At 33.8% G+C, this 19182-nt stretch overlaps 3 protein-coding genes across 10 annotated transcripts in view; 1 reads left to right on the top strand and 2 right to left on the bottom strand.

The window, feature by feature from the left end:
* Positions 1–69: 69 nt before the first annotated feature.
* P32 (complement C1q binding protein P32) lies at positions 70–2575 on the bottom strand. Its single transcript, XM_083092507.1, has 5 exons — positions 2222–2575; positions 1481–1631; positions 1200–1402; positions 864–952; positions 70–452 (listed from the first exon to the last, which is right to left on the bottom strand). Exons 1-5 carry the CDS (start codon positions 2445–2447, stop codon positions 303–305), a joined length of 819 nt encoding a protein of 272 aa, XP_082948633.1. The 5' UTR covers positions 2448–2575; the 3' UTR covers positions 70–302.
* Positions 2576–3544: 969 nt separating this feature from the next.
* On the top strand, positions 3545–9732 carry Rpa-70 (replication protein A 70). Its single transcript, XM_083092480.1, has 13 exons — positions 3545–3757; positions 3826–3873; positions 4167–4372; positions 4460–4617; positions 4736–4826; positions 4915–5077; positions 5182–5386; positions 5811–5923; positions 6002–6168; positions 6644–6878; positions 8697–8780; positions 8889–9083; positions 9240–9732. The coding sequence occupies exons 1-13, from the start codon at positions 3716–3718 to the stop codon at positions 9360–9362; spliced, it is 1830 nt and encodes a 609-aa protein (XP_082948606.1). The 5' UTR covers positions 3545–3715; the 3' UTR covers positions 9363–9732.
* Positions 9733–15737: 6005 nt separating this feature from the next.
* The window catches only part of Snap25 (Synaptosomal-associated protein 25kDa), a 41132-nt gene continuing 37687 nt past the window's right edge, over positions 15738–19182 (bottom strand). For 5 of the 8 annotated variants that reach the window (XM_083092515.1, XM_083092517.1, XM_083092518.1 and 2 more), the window contains exon 7: positions 15738–16371. In XM_083092515.1, coding sequence (XP_082948641.1) covers positions 16309–16371 — 63 coding nt within the window. In that variant the 3' untranslated portion in view covers positions 15738–16308. The other 3 variants (XM_083092521.1, XM_083092520.1, XM_083092519.1) reach the window with 1 other exon arrangement.

Genomic DNA, 19182 nt, shown 5'->3' with positions numbered 1-19182 from the left:
GGAGTAGTCATATGCTTTTGGTATATGTTGAAATGAGCAAAAGCTAAAGGAATAAAAAGAGACAAAGAATTCTATGATTCCCTGAAATATATATTTATATCTAAAATTTTATATAATACTGTTTCTCTCATGTAACAGGAAATTTTATTTCCTTTTCTAAAAGAATAACGGTCATATTATCATGTTTTCAATGTATTTTTCTATTTCATTAGAATGTCATCAATACATTGTTTATTAACAATAAAGCGTACAACTATGATGACATAGATCGCAAGAAAAATCTTAACATTAAAATCTTAGAATTATTTTCCCGATGTGAACTTTGACAAGCCCTCTAACAAACTGACATATGCTGTGTGTTCATAACACGTGCTTAAGTCAATTAGCTTATCTGCAAACTCGTTCGAGATGCCTTTCTCTTCAAGATAGTTCATCAGTAGATCATACAGATACTGCAAAATAAACAGTGCTTTATCAATGACTCAATTATCTAATTTATTTTATTAATAAAAAACTGAATATGTACAATATAAATGTCTATGCAAATATTAAGATTAGTATTATTAAAGTAAACAAATCAATGAGATATTAAAACAATTGAAAAGTCAATATTTTGACATATCCTATACAAGAAATTATGTCCTTAATTAGTTTTTAATTTTACAAGAATATCTATGATTATGTTCAAAGATTTATAATCAAGATAATTGTCATGCTTTGTATTTGATACTTGATTCAATATTAGATATTTATTATATAAAATTGATTATTATAATGTATTTAATTATTAATAACAATTATTTTAATATATAAATGTCTTATTCTAGAGAATAAATGTCTCATGTTAGAATAATAATACTTACACCATCAAGGATCTCACCAGCCACAGAGTACACTCTCTCACTGTGTTCTCCCTCGTACAATGTGATTTCATCAATGCCAAAAATGTCATCTGTAATAAAATATGTATTTATATAAGTATATAGTGTTATAAAAAACAAAGAAATTAGGAAATAAATATAATGAATTAAAGTGTTACACTTTCAAAATTTCATGAGTGATATCAAATCATAACATAATGTATGTGTACATGAAAGTGTTTTTATATACCAAAGAATAATTATCAAGATAACCAAGACAAAGGTCATCCTGTACTCAACACTTTGGAATAAAAAAATTATTACAGTAGATATACATACTGTAGCTATCATCAGCGCCTGACGCGCCAGGTTGATTGTTAAAGGAACATGTGAAGCCCAAAGTTTGATTGCCCCTAATTATATCTACTGTAAATGTCGGCTTGCTCTTCATTTCACCAAGCTCTACATCATCTTGACGTGGATCAACATCCGCTTCGGCGTCGGCATCTACCGTATGATTCACATTAAAGGAAATATGAATTCTGTGGAGGAATAATATAAGTCATACGAGTTTATATCTTAAATCTGAGATATATATCAAATATAGTAAAAAATCTTACTTATCAGTGCCATCTTGTTTTTCAAGATTAACCTCCGCACCATTCAAGGATACTGCGAATCCATCTAATGTCGTTGGAATTGTCTTTAATTTTTGTGCCTTTTTCTCTGCTACTATTTCCTCGGCAAGAAATTCTACTAATTCTTTCTCCGCTAATAAAACAAAAATATAATTATTAGGAAATAAATAAAAGTATATCCATATACTTTAGTGATCAATATATGAACATTGTATAACATAAAATTTAGATATTTCTATTAAAGAAAATATATATTTATTGATAATCTTAATTAAATATAATTAAATTTTACAGTGCATAAAATATAAATTTAAATTCCAAAAACGCAAGCTTTGAAATATCCAAGAAATTAGTCAAAATTTATAATAAAGTAAATAAATATATATAATAAGTATATAATTAATATATAATAAATGTATAATATATAATAAATATATAAATATATAATTTATAAAAGAGAAAACAAGAAAATAAATATTATATCACAATAATCACAAGTATGAATTTATTCTGATATGTGTAAAGTACTAATCCAAATTTGCCTCTAATTGACTTTATAAGTAGTTAATCGGTTCAAGTCATAATTTATCAATCTTGATCAAATTTACATTTGCAAGTTAAACATTTTTATTCAACGCAACGCGGTAAACATGGACGACAGTCCCAAAGTCGGATCGAATTCCCGAGACCCTTCGTACGACATCTTCGTCAGCGAGTCAATACCTTTCGTGTGCGATCTGCTGTAGCATCTGCGAGCGTGGAAGTCGTGCAACTTGAAGGAGGAGACGAGCGGCGTGACTTCGGCGGTTCGCCGACTCTCGCACATGTTCCATAGCGCTCTGACGGGTTGACCGGCGATAGACGACGACGACGACGACGTCGACGTCATCGACGAGAGCACGCCGCGTAGAGCCGAGGTGCGTACCGCGCTCCTTACAATACCGTTCATGTCGACGGGAGATCAAACGCAGAGATGAAACAAGAAAACAATGTAATCAAGTGGAGGGAACGCTGCGTTCGGCTCGAGAGTGAAACGATTGCGTCACGCGGCTGTTCGCGACTCGACTTCCGGCTCGGCGGCAGGCAGCACGTGCGGCTTCCGGCGCGCAAATGTTCTTTAGGCTAATATTAAGCCGGGTCTACATTGGTCGTATCGTAAGGTTGTAAGGTCGTGTCGTAAAAAATTGACCAATCCCAGTTGAAGTTCAGGAGAATAATCAACTGTGATTGGTCAATTTCTTACGACTACGGCCTTACAACCTTACGATACGACCAATGTAGACCCGGCTTAAAAAATTTGTCGTACGACAAATTTTTTAAGCACATTGATTGGCTGCGGGATAATAATTTTTTGAATCTTTAGAAACGCAGCCAATCAATGAGCTTAAAAAATTTGTCGTACGACAAATGTAATATTAGGCTTATTCGGGCGGATTTGCATGGAGATGTGTAATGAAAATTCCGAAGCGATTAACCAATCAAATATTGTCGCATTGGTTGCGTTCAGCAGGAAAAGCTGCTTTGCAACTGTTGTAAAATTCGTGAATCTGATTGGTGTATACTCTTAGGTCCATATTCTGAATCCTCTTTTATCGATAAAAGTGCCTCTAAAAGTGGCTTATAGCCAATCAGAAGGCTTATAAGCCACTTTTAGAGGCACTTTTATCGATAAAAGAGGATTCAGAATATGGACCTTAGATTCAGCCAAAATTAAGAGCATACACCAATCAGGCTCACGAATTTTACAACAGTGTAAAGCAGCTTTTTCTGCTGAACGCAGCCATTGGCTGCGGTCGAGAAGACACTCTGGATGCTTTGAAGCGTTTGACCAATCAGGATAAAAGAAATAAAGATTTCTTTAACCTGATTAGTCAATTAAACGCTTCAAGCTTCACATGATTGGCTGTCAAATAAAAAACTTTGAATAAACTGTAGAGACACTGAACCTTTCGCGGAGAGTTTGTGGGTCTGTTCTTTTTAGCTGCACTGCTGCACTAGTGCAATAAGTTAGAAAGAGACAAACATACTTTCTTTCACTCTAACTAATTGCACTAGAGCAGTAGTGCAGCTAAAAAGAACAAGCCCTGAACGCAGAATTGTCAATTACGTCAAGGTTGGACTATTAGGCGGGAAGCATATACGCAATACGCATATATCGTTGATACTCGGCCATTGAGAAACGCAAGAGACACGCAGTATCAAGAAATAATTGTCGAGATGTCTGCAAACACGTACGGCTTAACGGAAGGAGCGTTAGAGGTAAGTTTGTCCGAGGTGTATCGTTATTATGTAGAATATTGCCTAACCGTGACATTTGATCGTTTCAGAAAATCATGAAAGGCATAGATGTGGACAAGCCGGTATTTCAAATGTTGGTGAGTATTGAATTGTACAACGGACGGTTCAAGGCTTGTTTCTTAACTTTTTATCCATGAATCACAAAAGAACAAAAAAGCTGTAATATTTCAAAGATATAAATGTTATTTTTGTATAATATTGAGCCAAAGAATCATCATGTAGTTAGGTTCTTACAAGAGACTTATGCTTTCATGAAGCACATTCTGCTTAGCTTTATTCTTAAGGATTCAGGAAAACATTTTAAACACGATCAGTTTTCAACTTTGTAATTTTATGGAGTTTAATCTTAACATCAATTCTAATTTTACAGGGTTATAAAAAACTACCAAATAAAGATGGTACAATTGGTAATGATCGATATAGATTACTCGTTTCTGATGGAAGAAAAATGAACTCGTTTACAATGTTGGCTACTCAATTAAATCACCTGATAGAAAATAATATTTTGACTGAATATGCAATCTGCAAAGTCTCAAACTATCACCTGTCTTCGGTGAACAGTGGTGGCAAAGAAAAGTATTTGTTGCATATTTTATATATTTTGCATACTAAAATGTGTAAATAATACAAAAATCAAATATATATTTCTATTTATTTTATTAGACGTGTGATACTAATAATGGGTATCGAGGTGACAACTCCTGGCAGCAAAGTTGGATGTAAACTAGGGAATCCAACTAACATAGAAAGCAGATCAGAAGCTGATAGTTCAACTACATCTGATACATCCAATGGACAAACTACTGGACGTTATCAAACTAGTAATTACATCATTATTATATCAATTATTTTCAAAGGAATAGTTATAAATAGTTTATAAAGTATATTTTATTTTTTCTTGACACTTGTTAAATACAAAATCTGGTTTGTTTGTAATAGATGGTACAGCTCAAAGAAGCAATTCAAATAATTATGGTTCTTCTGATATATCTACTACACCAATTGCAGCATTAAGTCCTTATCAAAACAAGTATGATAAAAAAAAACATTCAATATTTAAATATATTTATAAATGTAAAAATATGCAAAGAAGAAAATCAATAATTGCTTATGTTTAGATGGGTGATTAAAGTTCGTGTGACTAATAAATCTGCAATCAGAACATGGAGCAATTCTCGTGGCGAGGGTAAATTGTTCTCTATGGATCTGATTGATGAGAGCGGCGAGATTCGATGCACCGCGTTTAGAGATATGTGCGATAAATTCTATGATATGATAGAGGTATACACACACATACACATAATTCTTATCACTAAAATTGATGAATCTTTTTTTTTTTTAATTTTACAAAGAATTGAGCTATACAGAATACTTTATTTGTACAGATTGGAAATGTATACTATATCTCACGATGTCAGCTGAAGGCAGCGAATAAACAGTTCAACTCATTAAAAAATGATTATGAGATGACAATGACCAATGATACTGAGATCGTGCCATGTCACGAAAACATTGAAGATATACCGACGTTGCAATTCAACTTTTGTTCTATAAGTCAAGTGGAAAACATGGAGAAAAATGATATAATAGGTAATGTGCTTGTAGCATTTTATTAAATTTAATAATCTTATCTCTGTTATTTTTATTAATTTTATTTAAGAATATTTATAGGAAATCATTCCGGTTTTGAAAATATTCCAATCACACCTTCAATCATTTTTGTGTAATTCACATAAATTGTTTAAGTTTCGTGTTTATATATGTTTATATATGTTTCAATAACTTTTTTGTATTTTTCCAAAATTACTTAAATATCATAATAAATATTTTAATATAAAATTTTTTACATTATTATTAAATGTTAATCACTTTAACTTTATATTAAAAAGTTTTGTAGAATACATTATAATAAATGATAATCTGCTAAATTTATGAAATAAGATTGATACACGACTATTGATTAATTTGGAAATTGTAATATTGTATATATAATGGTGTGTTGTGTTTGTAACAGACGTCTTGGGCGTTGTTACAACATTTAATGATGTGCAACATACCGTAAAGCGAAGTACTGGTCAAGAATTTGTTAAGAGAGATATCAATATCGTCGACGACAGCAATGTGATGGTAAGCAATTTACTGAATGAGCATATTTCAATATTTTACTATTATGAACGAATAAACAATTTTCTTTTTATATGTCAGGTAAGCGTCACGCTTTGGGGAAAACAGGCCGAAGATTTTGATGGTTCTAATAACCCGATCATAGCCATTAAAGGAGCACGCATTGGAGAGTTCAATGGCGGAAAGAATTTGTCCCTTTTAAATTCATCCGTACTTGAAAAGGATCCAGATTTACCAGAAGCACATAGGTATATATATGATTACAAATAGGTATATATATGAATACAAATTTAAATATTATAAAATGTACTTTAAAATAATTTACATTTTAAAAATAGCTTTATTAGCTATAATCTTTTGCTAACTTAATTTACTTACCTTATCACAATTTCCCAATTTTGTTTAGATTTATCGTATACCGTTTCCGAATTTTCCTTCAATTTAGAGAGTTTATTAATATAGAATTTACATATTCACAGTTAACAGGAGAAAAGTTTTATTTCCTATTAGTTGGAAATTTTATTTATTAAACCTCTGTAAAAAACTTTTAATATTAATTAATGTTAATTATATATAAATTACTATATTTATTTTAATTGATGCTCTTGAATTTTTTCAAGATAGTATGTATTATTGTATTTATGACAGTTTTAAAAATAAGATGTAGGGTACAGAATAATTATAATTTGTATATATATTATATGAGTACAACATATATTTCAGATTGCGTGGGTGGTATACTACAGTCGGTCATTCGGAGAATGCTAAAACATTGTCCAGAGTAGGTGGTGGTGGTGATTTCAATGCGCCATTATACACTTTCCAGGAGGTAACCGAAGCACGGTTGGGAGAGAAACTAAATGTCCCAGATAGTTATACAGTGATGGCCACTATATGCTTAATTCGCGTGGAAAATTCTATTTACAAGGCATGTCCTGTAGAAAGTTGTAAGAAAAAGGTGAGTTATGCAAAACATACTTAAAATTATAAAGTAGAAATTCTTAGTTTTCTCTAAGATATTTTATACCTTTTTATTTATTTTGTACACAAGCTGAAAATATAGTTACAAAATTAATTAAATAAAGGAAGAGGGCCGCTAAGGCCTATATTCCGCCCCCTTGAAATTTTGATCCAAATGATTGAAATCTACTTCCTGACAAAGAAAAAATATATTTTTAATGATTTTAGGTGAAACGAGGGTGTTTTGGGCAAATTAACCCTTAGATTAGTAGGGGTTTGTTTAAAAAAAGGTCAAAAATATGTTCTGGAAAATATTTTCAAATTGTCAAGTAATTCGTTTGAAACTCGTTACTCGGAGGTTTTCGGGGTCGCTGATAACGAATCTGTTGTCAGATTTCAAAAATTCAATTTTAAAAACGAGTAAAATCTTTTTTTGGTTAAAAAAGGATAATATAGAGTGGAACGGGAGTGTTTCCAGCAATGTTTTCTATAGAATGTGAGTTAGACTCGAATGCGGTGGGGAAGTGGTTTTTCTTGTAAAAAATAATTCTGACAACTCAAATATTTATCGAATTAATTAAGTTTTAGTTTCGAATACTCTGGAGGATTTGTACTAGAAGATATACGTTAATGGAAAAATACATTTCCCTTCAATGAGTATTTTGGTGTAGTGCTTGTTTTGGTTCATGTGTTTAAGAATCGTTGGTGAAGAAGTGGTCATCTACTCTTAGCGTATACGCGTCTACTCTATTTTCCAGAACATATTTTTGACCTTTTTTTAAACAAACCCCTACTAATCTAAGGGTTAATTTGCCCAAAACACCCTCGTTTCACCTAAAATCATTAAAAATATACTTTTTCTTTGTCAGGAAATAGATTTCAATCATTTGGATCAAAATTTCAAGGGGGCGGAATATAGGCCTTAGGGGCCCTCTTCCTTTTAAAAGATTAAAAAAAAGAATTTTATGTCTTGAAGAAATAATTTTAAACAATTTCCTCAATAATATTATAATTTTATATAATTGTTATATCATTTAGATAATGATGGAAAAAATAATGAAGATTTCCTAATAAAAAAAAAAATATATATATATATATATATATATATATATATACAGGGTGTTCCCGGGTTAAATGGCCAAACTTAAAATATAAATTTGGGATCTCAAAACAAGCAAAAATTTCCTCTGGAAGTTTACTCGCAAACGCTTCGTTCAAGAGATATCGACTTGTTAAGTTACAGAACCATAGGAATGAATAATACCGAAATATTTCTGTTTTGTCTTTGTTTTGAAGATTGAAGGTCATTCATAGGCTTCTGTTTTTTACAAACAGAATCGATTTCGCGCAGTGTACCAAGTAATTGTTAGTTCAGTCATCCACTCGTTCTGTGATCGATAGGTGCAATGCTTGTCTCCAAGCTGGAGGCTATCATTTTGAACAAAATATTTAATAATTATAAATTTTGGTTACTGTAACGCAATAAAAAAAGCAATAAAAAAGATAAACCTAGATTATTTCGATATTATTCATTCCTATGGTTCTATAACTTAACAAGTCGATATCTCTTGAACGAAGCGTTTGCGAGTAAACTTCCAGAGGAAATTTTTGCTTGTTTTGAGGTCCCAAATTTATATTTTAAGTTTGGCCATTTAACCCGGGAACACCCTGTATATATATTACTTAATTCTTTTATTAATTTTTTTTTAGTATACTAAACTGTACATCTTTCTCAATATCTCATTAGATAATACTATAATTGTATGTGAGATAATTAGGTTTACATGAATTATTATAAAATGCTATTCAATTTTAGTTAATTGATCAATCTACCGGAATATTCAGATGTGAGAAGTGCAATAGAGATTATCCGAATTTTGCATATCGCTTGATAGCAAGTGTATGTATTACTTTTTATTTAATATTTTATATATTTTAATATTTAATATTTGATATTTTTAAAAACTTGTTTCATTTTTTTATGATTTCTTGATGAATAATTTCATAGATGAGTATAGCGGATGCAACAGGCAGTCGCTGGATAACTGCCTTCAACGAAGATGCCGAGAAGATATTAGGTATGTCGGCGCAAGAATTAGGAGAATTAAAAGAGAATGATAATGAAGCCTATATGCAAAAATTCGGCGACGCAAACTTCAAGAGATTCATGTTCAATTTGAGGGCGAAATCAGAAGTTTTTCAGGTAAGTGATTCAATATTTTATCGTATTAGTATTTCATTACTTTTAATTCTAATTTATATAATAATTTTTTTTCTCTATAACATTGATAACTTTTATTATGTAAGACAATTATTTTAATACAAGCATATTTGATTTTCAATTTTCTGTATTTTGCAGGATGAAATGAGAGTGAGACATACCTGTTCATCGGTGGCTCCGCTAAATTATAAGACTCATTTGACACATCTGATAGACAGAGTTTCTAAGCTGGTGCATATCGAGAGACTGGAATCTAACTGAAGATGTCACGCATTTTGATAAAAATAAGCTTATATTTTTGAAATTTGTATGTGTATTATAAAATACGATTATCTTAGTCTTAGATATTACATTATTTTTTATTTTTATACAGATAATTGTTTATTTATAAATCGTCTGTTATGCGCGATAAAATATCTTTAACATATAAACCGAAAATAATTTGAGTATATCAAAAATTATATTAAAATACTCTAGTATTTCATTAATAATATTTAATAACAATTAACCGATTATCAATATTTTCAAAAATATGTATAATTAATGTATTATGGGTGCTGCACGATACCTGGTTTATTTTGTTTACAGCACGTGTAAAATAAAGTTCTGATTTATATCATTGTGTCGTGAATATATAAACGTATATTTCAAGTATTCAACCACGATAGAATAGTCGGATACAAAGTGAATATTTAACGGATAGTGAGGCTTGTCAACTGATGACTCAAAACTGATCGATTTTGAGTATCGAGGACGGATCCATTCATCGCAATTGCTGGACTGAATTCGCGTCTCGATTTGATTTATCGAAAGATATTGAAGACGAATCGGCCAGTAGCAGTTTATCTCTTGTATATGCAGCACCTAGTTAAATCGCTTTAGAAAGTAATTAATGTTTTAAATATTTACATCAACGTATAAATTTGCTCAATTCTACATTTTATGCTTAAATTCATTATTTTATGCACATTAATTTCTGCCATTATTGAACTAAATAATTTGATTGCATAAAGGATAGAAGATTTATAGGAATTTGATTTATTATACTACAAATATGTAGAAATTTGAATTCATAAAAAAATCTTATCCCATTGATTCTTTATAATCCTTGATAGCATAGATTCATGATTTTAACATCTTGATATCGTAGATTTTTGATTGAATCTTTGGTAACATAGATTATTAAATTTGAATTCTTGATTCTGTAAATTTAATTATAGATTTGTTCATTTAATTTTTTCAGAGGACATTCAAATTCGTATAAACTATCTACTTGAAAAAAAATGTGACGGATCCCGAGGAAAAATGTGTCGTGAGCGACATACAATATTTGATGGTTTATTATTTGCCAAGAAGTAAAATACACAGGCATTTGTGTTATAATGATACCGCCGAGGAGAGAATTGTTTTCCCTTTTCTTTACGACGGTATCGTAAATACATCTAGCGACATTATAATCGGTACTAAAAAGAGAGAGAAGCTGGTCTCGTCCCGTCTCTTTTCCCTGCTCTCTTATTTAAACCAATAACTTTACAGTTTACAAATGTGTAACATTTTCCTTACACGCGATCTCCTCGCTCTCGTATCATTTCTCGCCAGTTTTATTCGTCGCCTTCGTTCTATTATTCGGATTAGTTCGAGTGCCTCGAAGACGACACCTTGCACGTCTTTGCACGGTGGTCCCAAGTATATTTGTCTCTCGCACTCGCATTTTCGCGCTAAGTACACGAAGAGGTGACACCTCGCACCTCGTTTCTCCGAAGTAGGAACCGATCGACGGAACGAGTTCCAATGTCGATATACTTTAGAATCTTTAGATCGATTGTAATTGTCTAGGAATTCTTTAAGATCAAGGATCACAAAGAATGGATCTCTTGATGTAAAAGCTACTACTTTTTACTTAAAGATATTTTAAGATCGTCGATTCTAATGCGATATTAAAAAGGGAAACGTAATTACGTATGTATAATGTATGATAAAGAATATTGTGTGTGATCAAATTTAATTTTAAAATTGATCGGAAATAGAAATTTAATTCGATCTCGTGCCACCGCGTCGATTCCCAAAAGTTTTACGCCTCTAGTCGCAAATCGAGGCCGCGTATCACATTGCCGGCAGTTCCACTGGAGCTCTTTCGATCTCCGCTATAAACGTAAACATCGAGGTACAATTGTCGCTTAGGAGGTATGGAATTATTCCATATTCGTGTATAGAGTATTCCTGGATCTGTCGAATGTTCCAACTACAAAGATCTCTCTCTAACGCCAAATCGACAAGCAATATCGTCTATGTATCATTGATTCGATAATTCTTATTAAACAGGATATCTATTCGGATCTTGTAAAAAGAACCCCCGAAAATTTCTTGATTTTCCAAGCTTGTATTCAAACTTCCAAATAAAATTAAGAGAGATTTCAGATGCAACTTTGAAGTGAGCTTATTTATTGTATATTGAATATTTCGAAAAATGAAGCAAAAATTCGAAATTGAAAAATAAAATTTTTTTGCAAAGCATTTGCATTGCATCTTTTATTATTAAGAATTATAAGGAAGATGTATAAATTTGCGAATACACGCAAATGTATGTATATGATTATTGATTGATTGCTATGATGGCTGATTGATAGATTGCTGAATGTTCGCAATATGAGAACAAAGTTTTTGCTCTTTTTTTTAAGATAATTTTTAAAAAAATTCCCTGAGACTCGATAAAATTCCACGAGAATTCTTTGCAAGATAATACAAATTCTCTGGGAGAGACACCTTGTTAAAAATATGAAAAATATCTCTTGAATGTATTTTTTTAAGATGATAAGAAAATATTATTTTTCATTTATTATTTGAAGTAGAAGCGGAAAGAAAGTGTTTGATTAATTAAGACAATTAAATCTGTGACTGATATTAATTGGATTAATAAATTCTTCCGTCTTATCTTCGAAGATGTATCGGAAGATTTCAATCAAAAAATTAAACAATTCCAGAGAGAGAGAGAGAGAGAGAGAGAGAGAGAGAGATGTCAAGGATAGCTCAAAGTGCAAAGTTGCATCTTGAAACAAACGCTCTCTCGCCGCTTTGTTTCAATTTGGCTCCAATCGCTGCAAGGACGTTTCTGGCAGCCCCAGGAACACCCCTGTATCCCTTTACAAAGAGCGGTAATTTTTTTTTTATTACGTAACTTCTGGATTTTTTTCACTCTTCATGCACTCGCACATCGTTACTCTCGCCCCCCTCATTATTATTCTCTCGTTCGCGCGATCCGTTCTCTCACATGTACAAACATACGCACTCTTTCTTACCTCGTCCTCCTCACCTTCCGTTAGTTTTTAAATTATCGTGTGTGTCTCTACTCGTCTACCTACTTATTTACTTAATTGCCCGTCTATACATTATCTCTGAACGTATGTGTATGTGTGTGTACGGGGTAGATGTTTAAAATGTACGCGTTACCACATAAACCTGTAGATTCGATATGACTTAATCGTTCGGGAGGGGGGAGGGGGGGAAACGGAGTCGGGAGAGGGCTAAAGTATGGGGGATCCCAAATAGGATGGATAATACTCGTAAAATAAGTACGTAGTCTCGCAATACGCGGTGATAAACAGTAACGACGAAGTAACAAGTACAATATTGCTCGATCCCGTATTTATATATTTATACGTGTATATATATATATATTTATATCTATATGTACTCGTTTGTTTATTTATAATATTTATATATATATATAATATGTAATAAAGATACTCTTTCTCTCTCTCTCACTCTCTCACTCTCTTGCTCGATTAGAGTAGCCTTTTTGCGACACTCGACTCGCGTCTACCAGGAGCTATTTAAGAAAGGGCTCACCGCGCTCGCGCTCTACACGGCTATGTATATATGTGCATATACATATACATACATATATATATATATATATATACTTACATATACATATGTATATGTATGCAAATAAATGACGTATGTAAGCGGCCGTTTCGTTTTGGAACCGCGTTATTTGTTAAGCTATAGATTTCTCCTGCCCGACTCGGAATCGATTTTTCCTCAAAAAGTGGGATTTTTCGAATCATTCGCGGCATTTCTAACATTTAATATTTTTGTAATAAATTAAAATTGCACTCGATTAATCGAAGAATATAATTACAATCTAATTATTCGAAAGCTCTATCGGTGTTTTGACACTTTCACGTCGAGGAAAAATCCATTTCAAATTGGCCAGAGAATCTGTCATTAATGGAATAAGATAGAAATGAGACACCCCTGTGTGTATACGTCATCTATTTCGAAGTATTTATAATTTTTCTCGACATAAGTGATCACTATAGGCCTAATGATCCCACGTCGTGGCACAATTTCTCCCTCTCTCTCTCTCTCTTTCTTTCTTTCTCTCACATACACACATTCGGATTTTATATTTCGCTCTCTCTCTCTCTCTCTTTCTTTCAAACTTTCGCGAACCCTTTCACTCCTTTTAAAACACATGTTCGTCCGGCAAAACGTCCAAAGGGCATTTTTCTTCCTTTTTCGAGAGAAAGCAAAGGACAAGCAAAATCGAAAAGGCTACGTAGTTATTTGTGCTCAATCTTTACTGGCCGCGCCGCTCGAGAGAGATCGATATCCGTTTCTACAACTTATTATTTCCTTCGAAAATAGAGACATCGCAGAAAAAAAAACCGCTTATGTTGATTAATAATTATTGACTTTCTCCGTTGTCGAGCAATAAATCGATCCCCTTTGCATTTCCAACAGCTAAAGAGGATAGCGTAAAACTGTGCTATGAGGACCGCGAGGGTGCAAATCTGAAATTTCTAAGACTGCTAGTTTAATTAGGTGAATTAGAGGATTATTAATTTACAAAATTGTCAAGGAACCTCAAGCCTCCCTGGAGACGTACATTCATTAAATGTCAATAATAACAAGAACGCGTTCGCTAAGAACCTTTTAAGAATTGTCCTTGTTCTGTAATAAAGACACGTCAGGATCACGACGGGATAATTCAAGGTCGCTACAAGACGATCGCGGATATCGACTCTCGAGCCGCAGCAGGCTTCTTCTCCTCCTCTCCTCGTCGTACGATTTAACAAGGTAGGTACGTCGCCCTCGTGTAAATACAGTAATGTACAATCTTTCTTTTTTTGGAGTTAAACCTTACTGTGATCTCGGCGCGATTGGCGCAAAAGGGTAGAATTGGGGAGGGGCGTGGGTGGGGAGGCAGGGACAAGGGGGATAACACCTACGCTCTACGTTTGTCGAATTGTGAATTGAGTTTTTTTAAAAACGACGAAAAAAGAAGATCTCGCTCTATCTACAGCTTTAGCGACTCCTATTAATCGTGTATGGCTGAACGCGTTCTCTTCGTTGCTTCGGTTATGTCTCGGTATTCTTCTTCTTCTTCTCCTTCTTCCTTCTCTTCCTCGTCCTGCGCTCGTGCTCCTTCGTCCTCCGCACGCGATTCCACTCCCTTCCTCCTCCAAGTGTCACCGATCTTTCTCTTTGCGCGCTCCTCGCGCGCGGATCCGGATGGGACACCCGATAAATTCCGAAACGCTTTCGAGATTACTCGAGATTGAGCTCGGGGGTTGTGTGTGTACATGTGTGCGTGTGTAATCGATCTTCTTTCTTTTTTTGTCATGGAAGAGAAGGGAAAACAACGAGGTCCTTCGCGGGGAGAACTCGGGGGAATTCAAGAGAGGGAGATTAATATGTCGCTCTTCTCGCGTGCGTAATAGATAAAGTATCAGCTATCGTTGAATATAGCTCTCTCTAGCGCAATTTATAATTGGAGAGCGATAAATATATAACGAGATAATAAATAAAGAGCTTACGTGTACAAGAGTATTAAGAATTTTCTCGTCAAAGAGGGAGATAAGTGTGATGAGTTTTGTACTGTGACACTGTTCCTTCCTCTCCTCCCGCCTTTTCGATATAATCCCGCTCTAGAATCGATTGAATCGAAGAGGAAAATTGATTAATCGTTGCACTGGTCGTGCGCACTTAATCTCCAATACGTGTATGTGTACATATATATATGTGTAATTAACGAGATATATATATTTTTTTTTTCTTCTAATTTAAATTTTACGTTAAAGTTAATGTTAATCTTGTCGACAAAGAACGAAGCTGGTCGCTTTTAAACCGGAGATTAAATTTCACAGCTCCACTTTTTAAACTATACGATACTCGACATTTCTGTCACGCTAGAGAAAAATTCCATCGGCACTTTGTTGTGATCGGTACAATGAAGCGCTGCTGGTCTTAAATTCTATATTTTAATACTCGACTTTATATAATCGCCGATTTTTAATCGGCCTCGAGGTTCCAAATCTTCGAGGCTTCGTCGGCGGATTAATCGTCGCTATCGTAAAAAAAATCAAAGAGCCCAGAGATTAAATTTCATTTATGGTTAACAAGTGTGTCTTCGGTCGAAAAGTGCACCGGATTTTGTCGGACGTTAAATTAGGAAACAAATTTGACTAAGATCATCGAATTTCAAGCCAAAAATCAAATTTAATCTCCAAATCTGTGACTCGATCCCGCGATATTTGGATCTCACGCGTTAACCCTAAACTTGCAGCAGAAATAAAAGGAAGTAAAACTTAAAGAAATATGTTACGAAGGAAACACATACAACAGTACTCGTCAATGTGACAACAAATTCAGCGTTTATTTTTTACATAAGATTTTCCTGAGCTGCATCGTTTGTAAAGCGAATCGCAATTAAAAAGATACACCTCCGAAAGAACAAATAAAAATGATCGAAAGGATCAAAAGTTCATTTACATGACAACGATACATTTAAACATCATCCCTGGTGCGTACAATCCACACGATTTTCATTTTAAAATTAAGGTAAAAAAAAGCACTTCGGATTAACAAAGAAATAGAATTACGTATTTTTCTACAGGGTTTACTCAGTCAAGTTTAGGGTTAAGTATTTCGGCAACGTTAAGTATATTTCTTAAGATTCTTTTCGTCTAGCTTGATGTTTTTCTTGGACGCGAATGAAGAGGCAACGAACGAAATGCGAATAAGATAAACTTGCAAACAATCGAGTGGACTGTCGAGTGTAAATTGTGCTGATTGTTGGTGGTGTCGGTGTTGTTCTTGTATTGTTGTTGTTGTTGTTGTTGCTGTCGGTGGTGGTAGTGGAGGGTGATGGTAGTGATGCTCGTGGCGGCTGACGGGGGAGGTCGACTGAGAGTACGGCCGCTTACTTGAGTAGCTGATGGGCTCGCTCGTTGGCCACCTGTATCCTCGTCTCGTTCGACTCGCCCTGCGTGTCAAAGAACAAGAAAAACAAAAACGCAATGTCGTATACGCGAGCTGTCGAGGACCGGTCGGTGTAAATCGTGGATTTGTCGGGGCTTGTTAAAAAAAATGTCACCATTTCCGCGGACTCTAGTGTATCGCAGATGGCTTCTTGAGAAAGAGTCGTCCAAGATTTTCGAAAAGTATCAATTTAAATGCCTTCTTCAATCATAAGATCTATTAAATTTATTTATTGTAAAAATGTAATTTTAAAATAATACATTTTTAATTATGTAATATAATTATATTTTTTACAAACTACTTCGCTGGAACAGTAGATTCGCTCCTCGTGTGTGTGATTTTCAAAAAACTATGGTTCTCCACGAAAATCTCGAAACGAAAATTTCTCAAATCTTGTGACAGTGATCGTGATAATTAAGTTCGACACGATCACACTTTTTTTCCGAAATTCGCACGCTGCTCTTCGTGTCAAGCGTGTTAACTCGATCGACCTCGTCAGGGAGCGTCGGGGCGAAAGCGTCGAGAACGGCTCGAACACAGGGTTCAAAGGGATCAACGAGAGGCAATTCCTCGTCGACATCGTCGATGGCTCATTCATGACACAATCACAACGAGGATGACAACATGTGATGAGCGTTGTGACAACGTGTGTACGAGAGTGAGATGACACTGATCTCAGTGCGATGCTCCACCGCTCGATAGTCTTGGTCTAACTGATGCTTTCCTTGTCTTTCGATGTAAAATACATCCATCGAGAGAAAATCCAATCTTTAGATCTGTTTATCTGTTATTAATAGGTTGAATACCGTTTGCAAAGTACAGATTATTCAGATTTTTAGAAAATGACTGAGGATACACAAAATGAAAATGTTCCATGGTTCCCAATCTTAATTCTAATGACAAATTTGGGTTTGCTTTTTCTTTAAAATGGAGGTATCATCATTAATATTTTTTATAATTGAATAGAAAGATTTCTCGCAAATTTATAAGAATTTTAAAAATGTAGATGATATTTTTATTACGCGATCTCACGCTCTAAATATCTCAAGTAGAACATTTCCTTCCGAAAGCATTGTATACCATGATTATCGAGCGAATATTCACTGTATATCGTCGTTGTATCTTGACAAAAGCCTGGTAATGACTAGTAGTAATGACTAGTAGAAGTGGCGTGATTATTGATAGCGATAGTTTTTTTTTTCGTTGTTGCACAGGTTGTTTTTGCGGATCGGATTGTGGAGACAACACGCGGGATTGGTATCCGAGCGACGACGAGAAGACAGCAGAAGGGGAGATGGTTGGGGGGCAAGGGAGATTATTTGCAGAATATTCGTGTAACCTGACATTTTAACGTTTTAGCGACTGTAAACGTTATATATTCGAATATAACTCGAACCATTCGTGCATCTCGATCATTTTCATAAATGAACGTCACATTTGGAGGTAACATCGCGTCATAATTTTCAAATGGTAACACGCAATATTCGTGTTGGCGATATAATTAACACATTTAACACAATTAATATTATTTAATAATTTCAAACAATGTAATTTGTAACAATTAAATTACGCGTATCTTTCTTTAATTTAAATGCTCAATTTGATATTTATAACAATTTCGCTCCCCCTTCCCTCCCTCGCATCCAGAATAATCCCAGTCCCATGATCGTGTGTGTCAGGTCTCTAAATATGTATAGTACACAATATGTATAATTTTTCCCTTCTTTTTTTTTCTTTCGTTCAAGACGACATCTCATCGTGATATGCAACTTGGGGCTCGGAGGAGGCGGATACGTGGAGACAGAGAGAAGAGACGCATTTTACTTGAGCAGGGCGTGCGCACGTTGGTTCGCCACGGCTATCCTCGTTTCGTTCGACTCGCCCTGCGGATTATCAGTTTGGGTTTCGGTCATAGAGATGTGCGGCGTGGTTGCGAGTGGATGTGTGTGCATGTACGTGTGTACCTATGTATGTTTAATGCGGCTTCGTTCACCGGTGTAATGCACAATCTCTCGAGTCTTGCGGTTTTCGCACGAGGTTTAACCCTTTTCGTTATACAGGACCATCGGATTCAGATTCCATAACAGATTATGTCGCATTATTGTGCTAGTCAATCTCAATACGATATAATTAATATTATGTAATAAGATTGCGTGATCTTGTATTTTTGAAAAAAAATTGAGAAATATAAATAATAAATATAAATAATAAATTTAATAATAATTTAATATAATAATTTAATTTAAATTTAATAATAATAAATTTAATAATAATTTTAAATTAAGTAAAAATAATTTTAAGTTCAATAAAATTATAGAAAATTTTTTGGCTGTAATTAATAAAATGGTTGTGATTAATAAAACCCTTTCTTCTCTACATTTATTTATAATTTTTCGACCGATTAATCGTGATGGACTGTTCAAGATTGTGCACCACTGACAACCCATTAAAAATCATAATCATATTTTTATAGAACACGGATTTTTATTCGATTAATATGTAAATTTTGCGGATTTTTTTCGCGTAAAAAGCAGATCAGGATCCAAATAAAAAAATTTAGAATATTCGAAATTATATCGAAGTTTTAAAATATGATTTTTAAAGGGCTAATGGTCCTCAAACGATCAATATTTATCGTCGATATCGATATAATGGTTATCGAAAGGAAAATATTGTGCCAGTGAGAAAAAATCCAACATTCAATACCGAAAGCGTTGGAAACAATCGAAGGAAAGAATAACACATAACAAAGAATCTAATAATAAGAAAAATGAGATGGAAGAAGAAGAAGAAAAATGAGTTCCTCTCGACGAGA

The sequence above is a fragment of the Camponotus vicinus genome, unplaced genomic scaffold, assembly GCF_025532165.1.
Source record: "Camponotus vicinus isolate PSW18456_S1 unplaced genomic scaffold, iyCamVici1.0 SCAF_2, whole genome shotgun sequence".
Taxonomy (NCBI): Eukaryota; Metazoa; Arthropoda; class Insecta; order Hymenoptera; family Formicidae; genus Camponotus; species Camponotus vicinus.
This window is presented reverse-complemented; position numbering and strand designations above follow the sequence as displayed.

What these genes read in the sequence shown, in the direction of transcription:
- P32 (XM_083092507.1), bottom strand. Translation starts at nt 2,447, where the DNA reads ATGAACGGTATTGTAAGGAGCGCGGTACGCACCTCGGCTCTACGCGGC. An exon ending in AAACAAGATGGCACTGATAA is followed by an intron (nt 1,403 to 1,480) that starts GTAAGATTTTTT and finishes ATTCCTCCACAG; the next exon opens with AATTCATATTTCCTTTAATG. An exon ending in CTGGTGAGATCCTTGATGGT is followed by an intron (nt 453 to 863) that starts GTAAGTATTATT and finishes TTTATTTTGCAG; the next exon opens with TATCTGTATGATCTACTGAT.
- Rpa-70 (XM_083092480.1), top strand. Translation starts at nt 3,716, where the DNA reads ATGTCTGCAAACACGTACGGCTTAACGGAAGGAGCGTTAGAG. An exon ending in TAACGGAAGGAGCGTTAGAG is followed by an intron (nt 3,758 to 3,825) that starts GTAAGTTTGTCC and finishes TGATCGTTTCAG; the next exon opens with AAAATCATGAAAGGCATAGA. An exon ending in TTAAGTCCTTATCAAAACAA is followed by an intron (nt 4,827 to 4,914) that starts GTATGATAAAAA and finishes GCTTATGTTTAG; the next exon opens with ATGGGTGATTAAAGTTCGTG.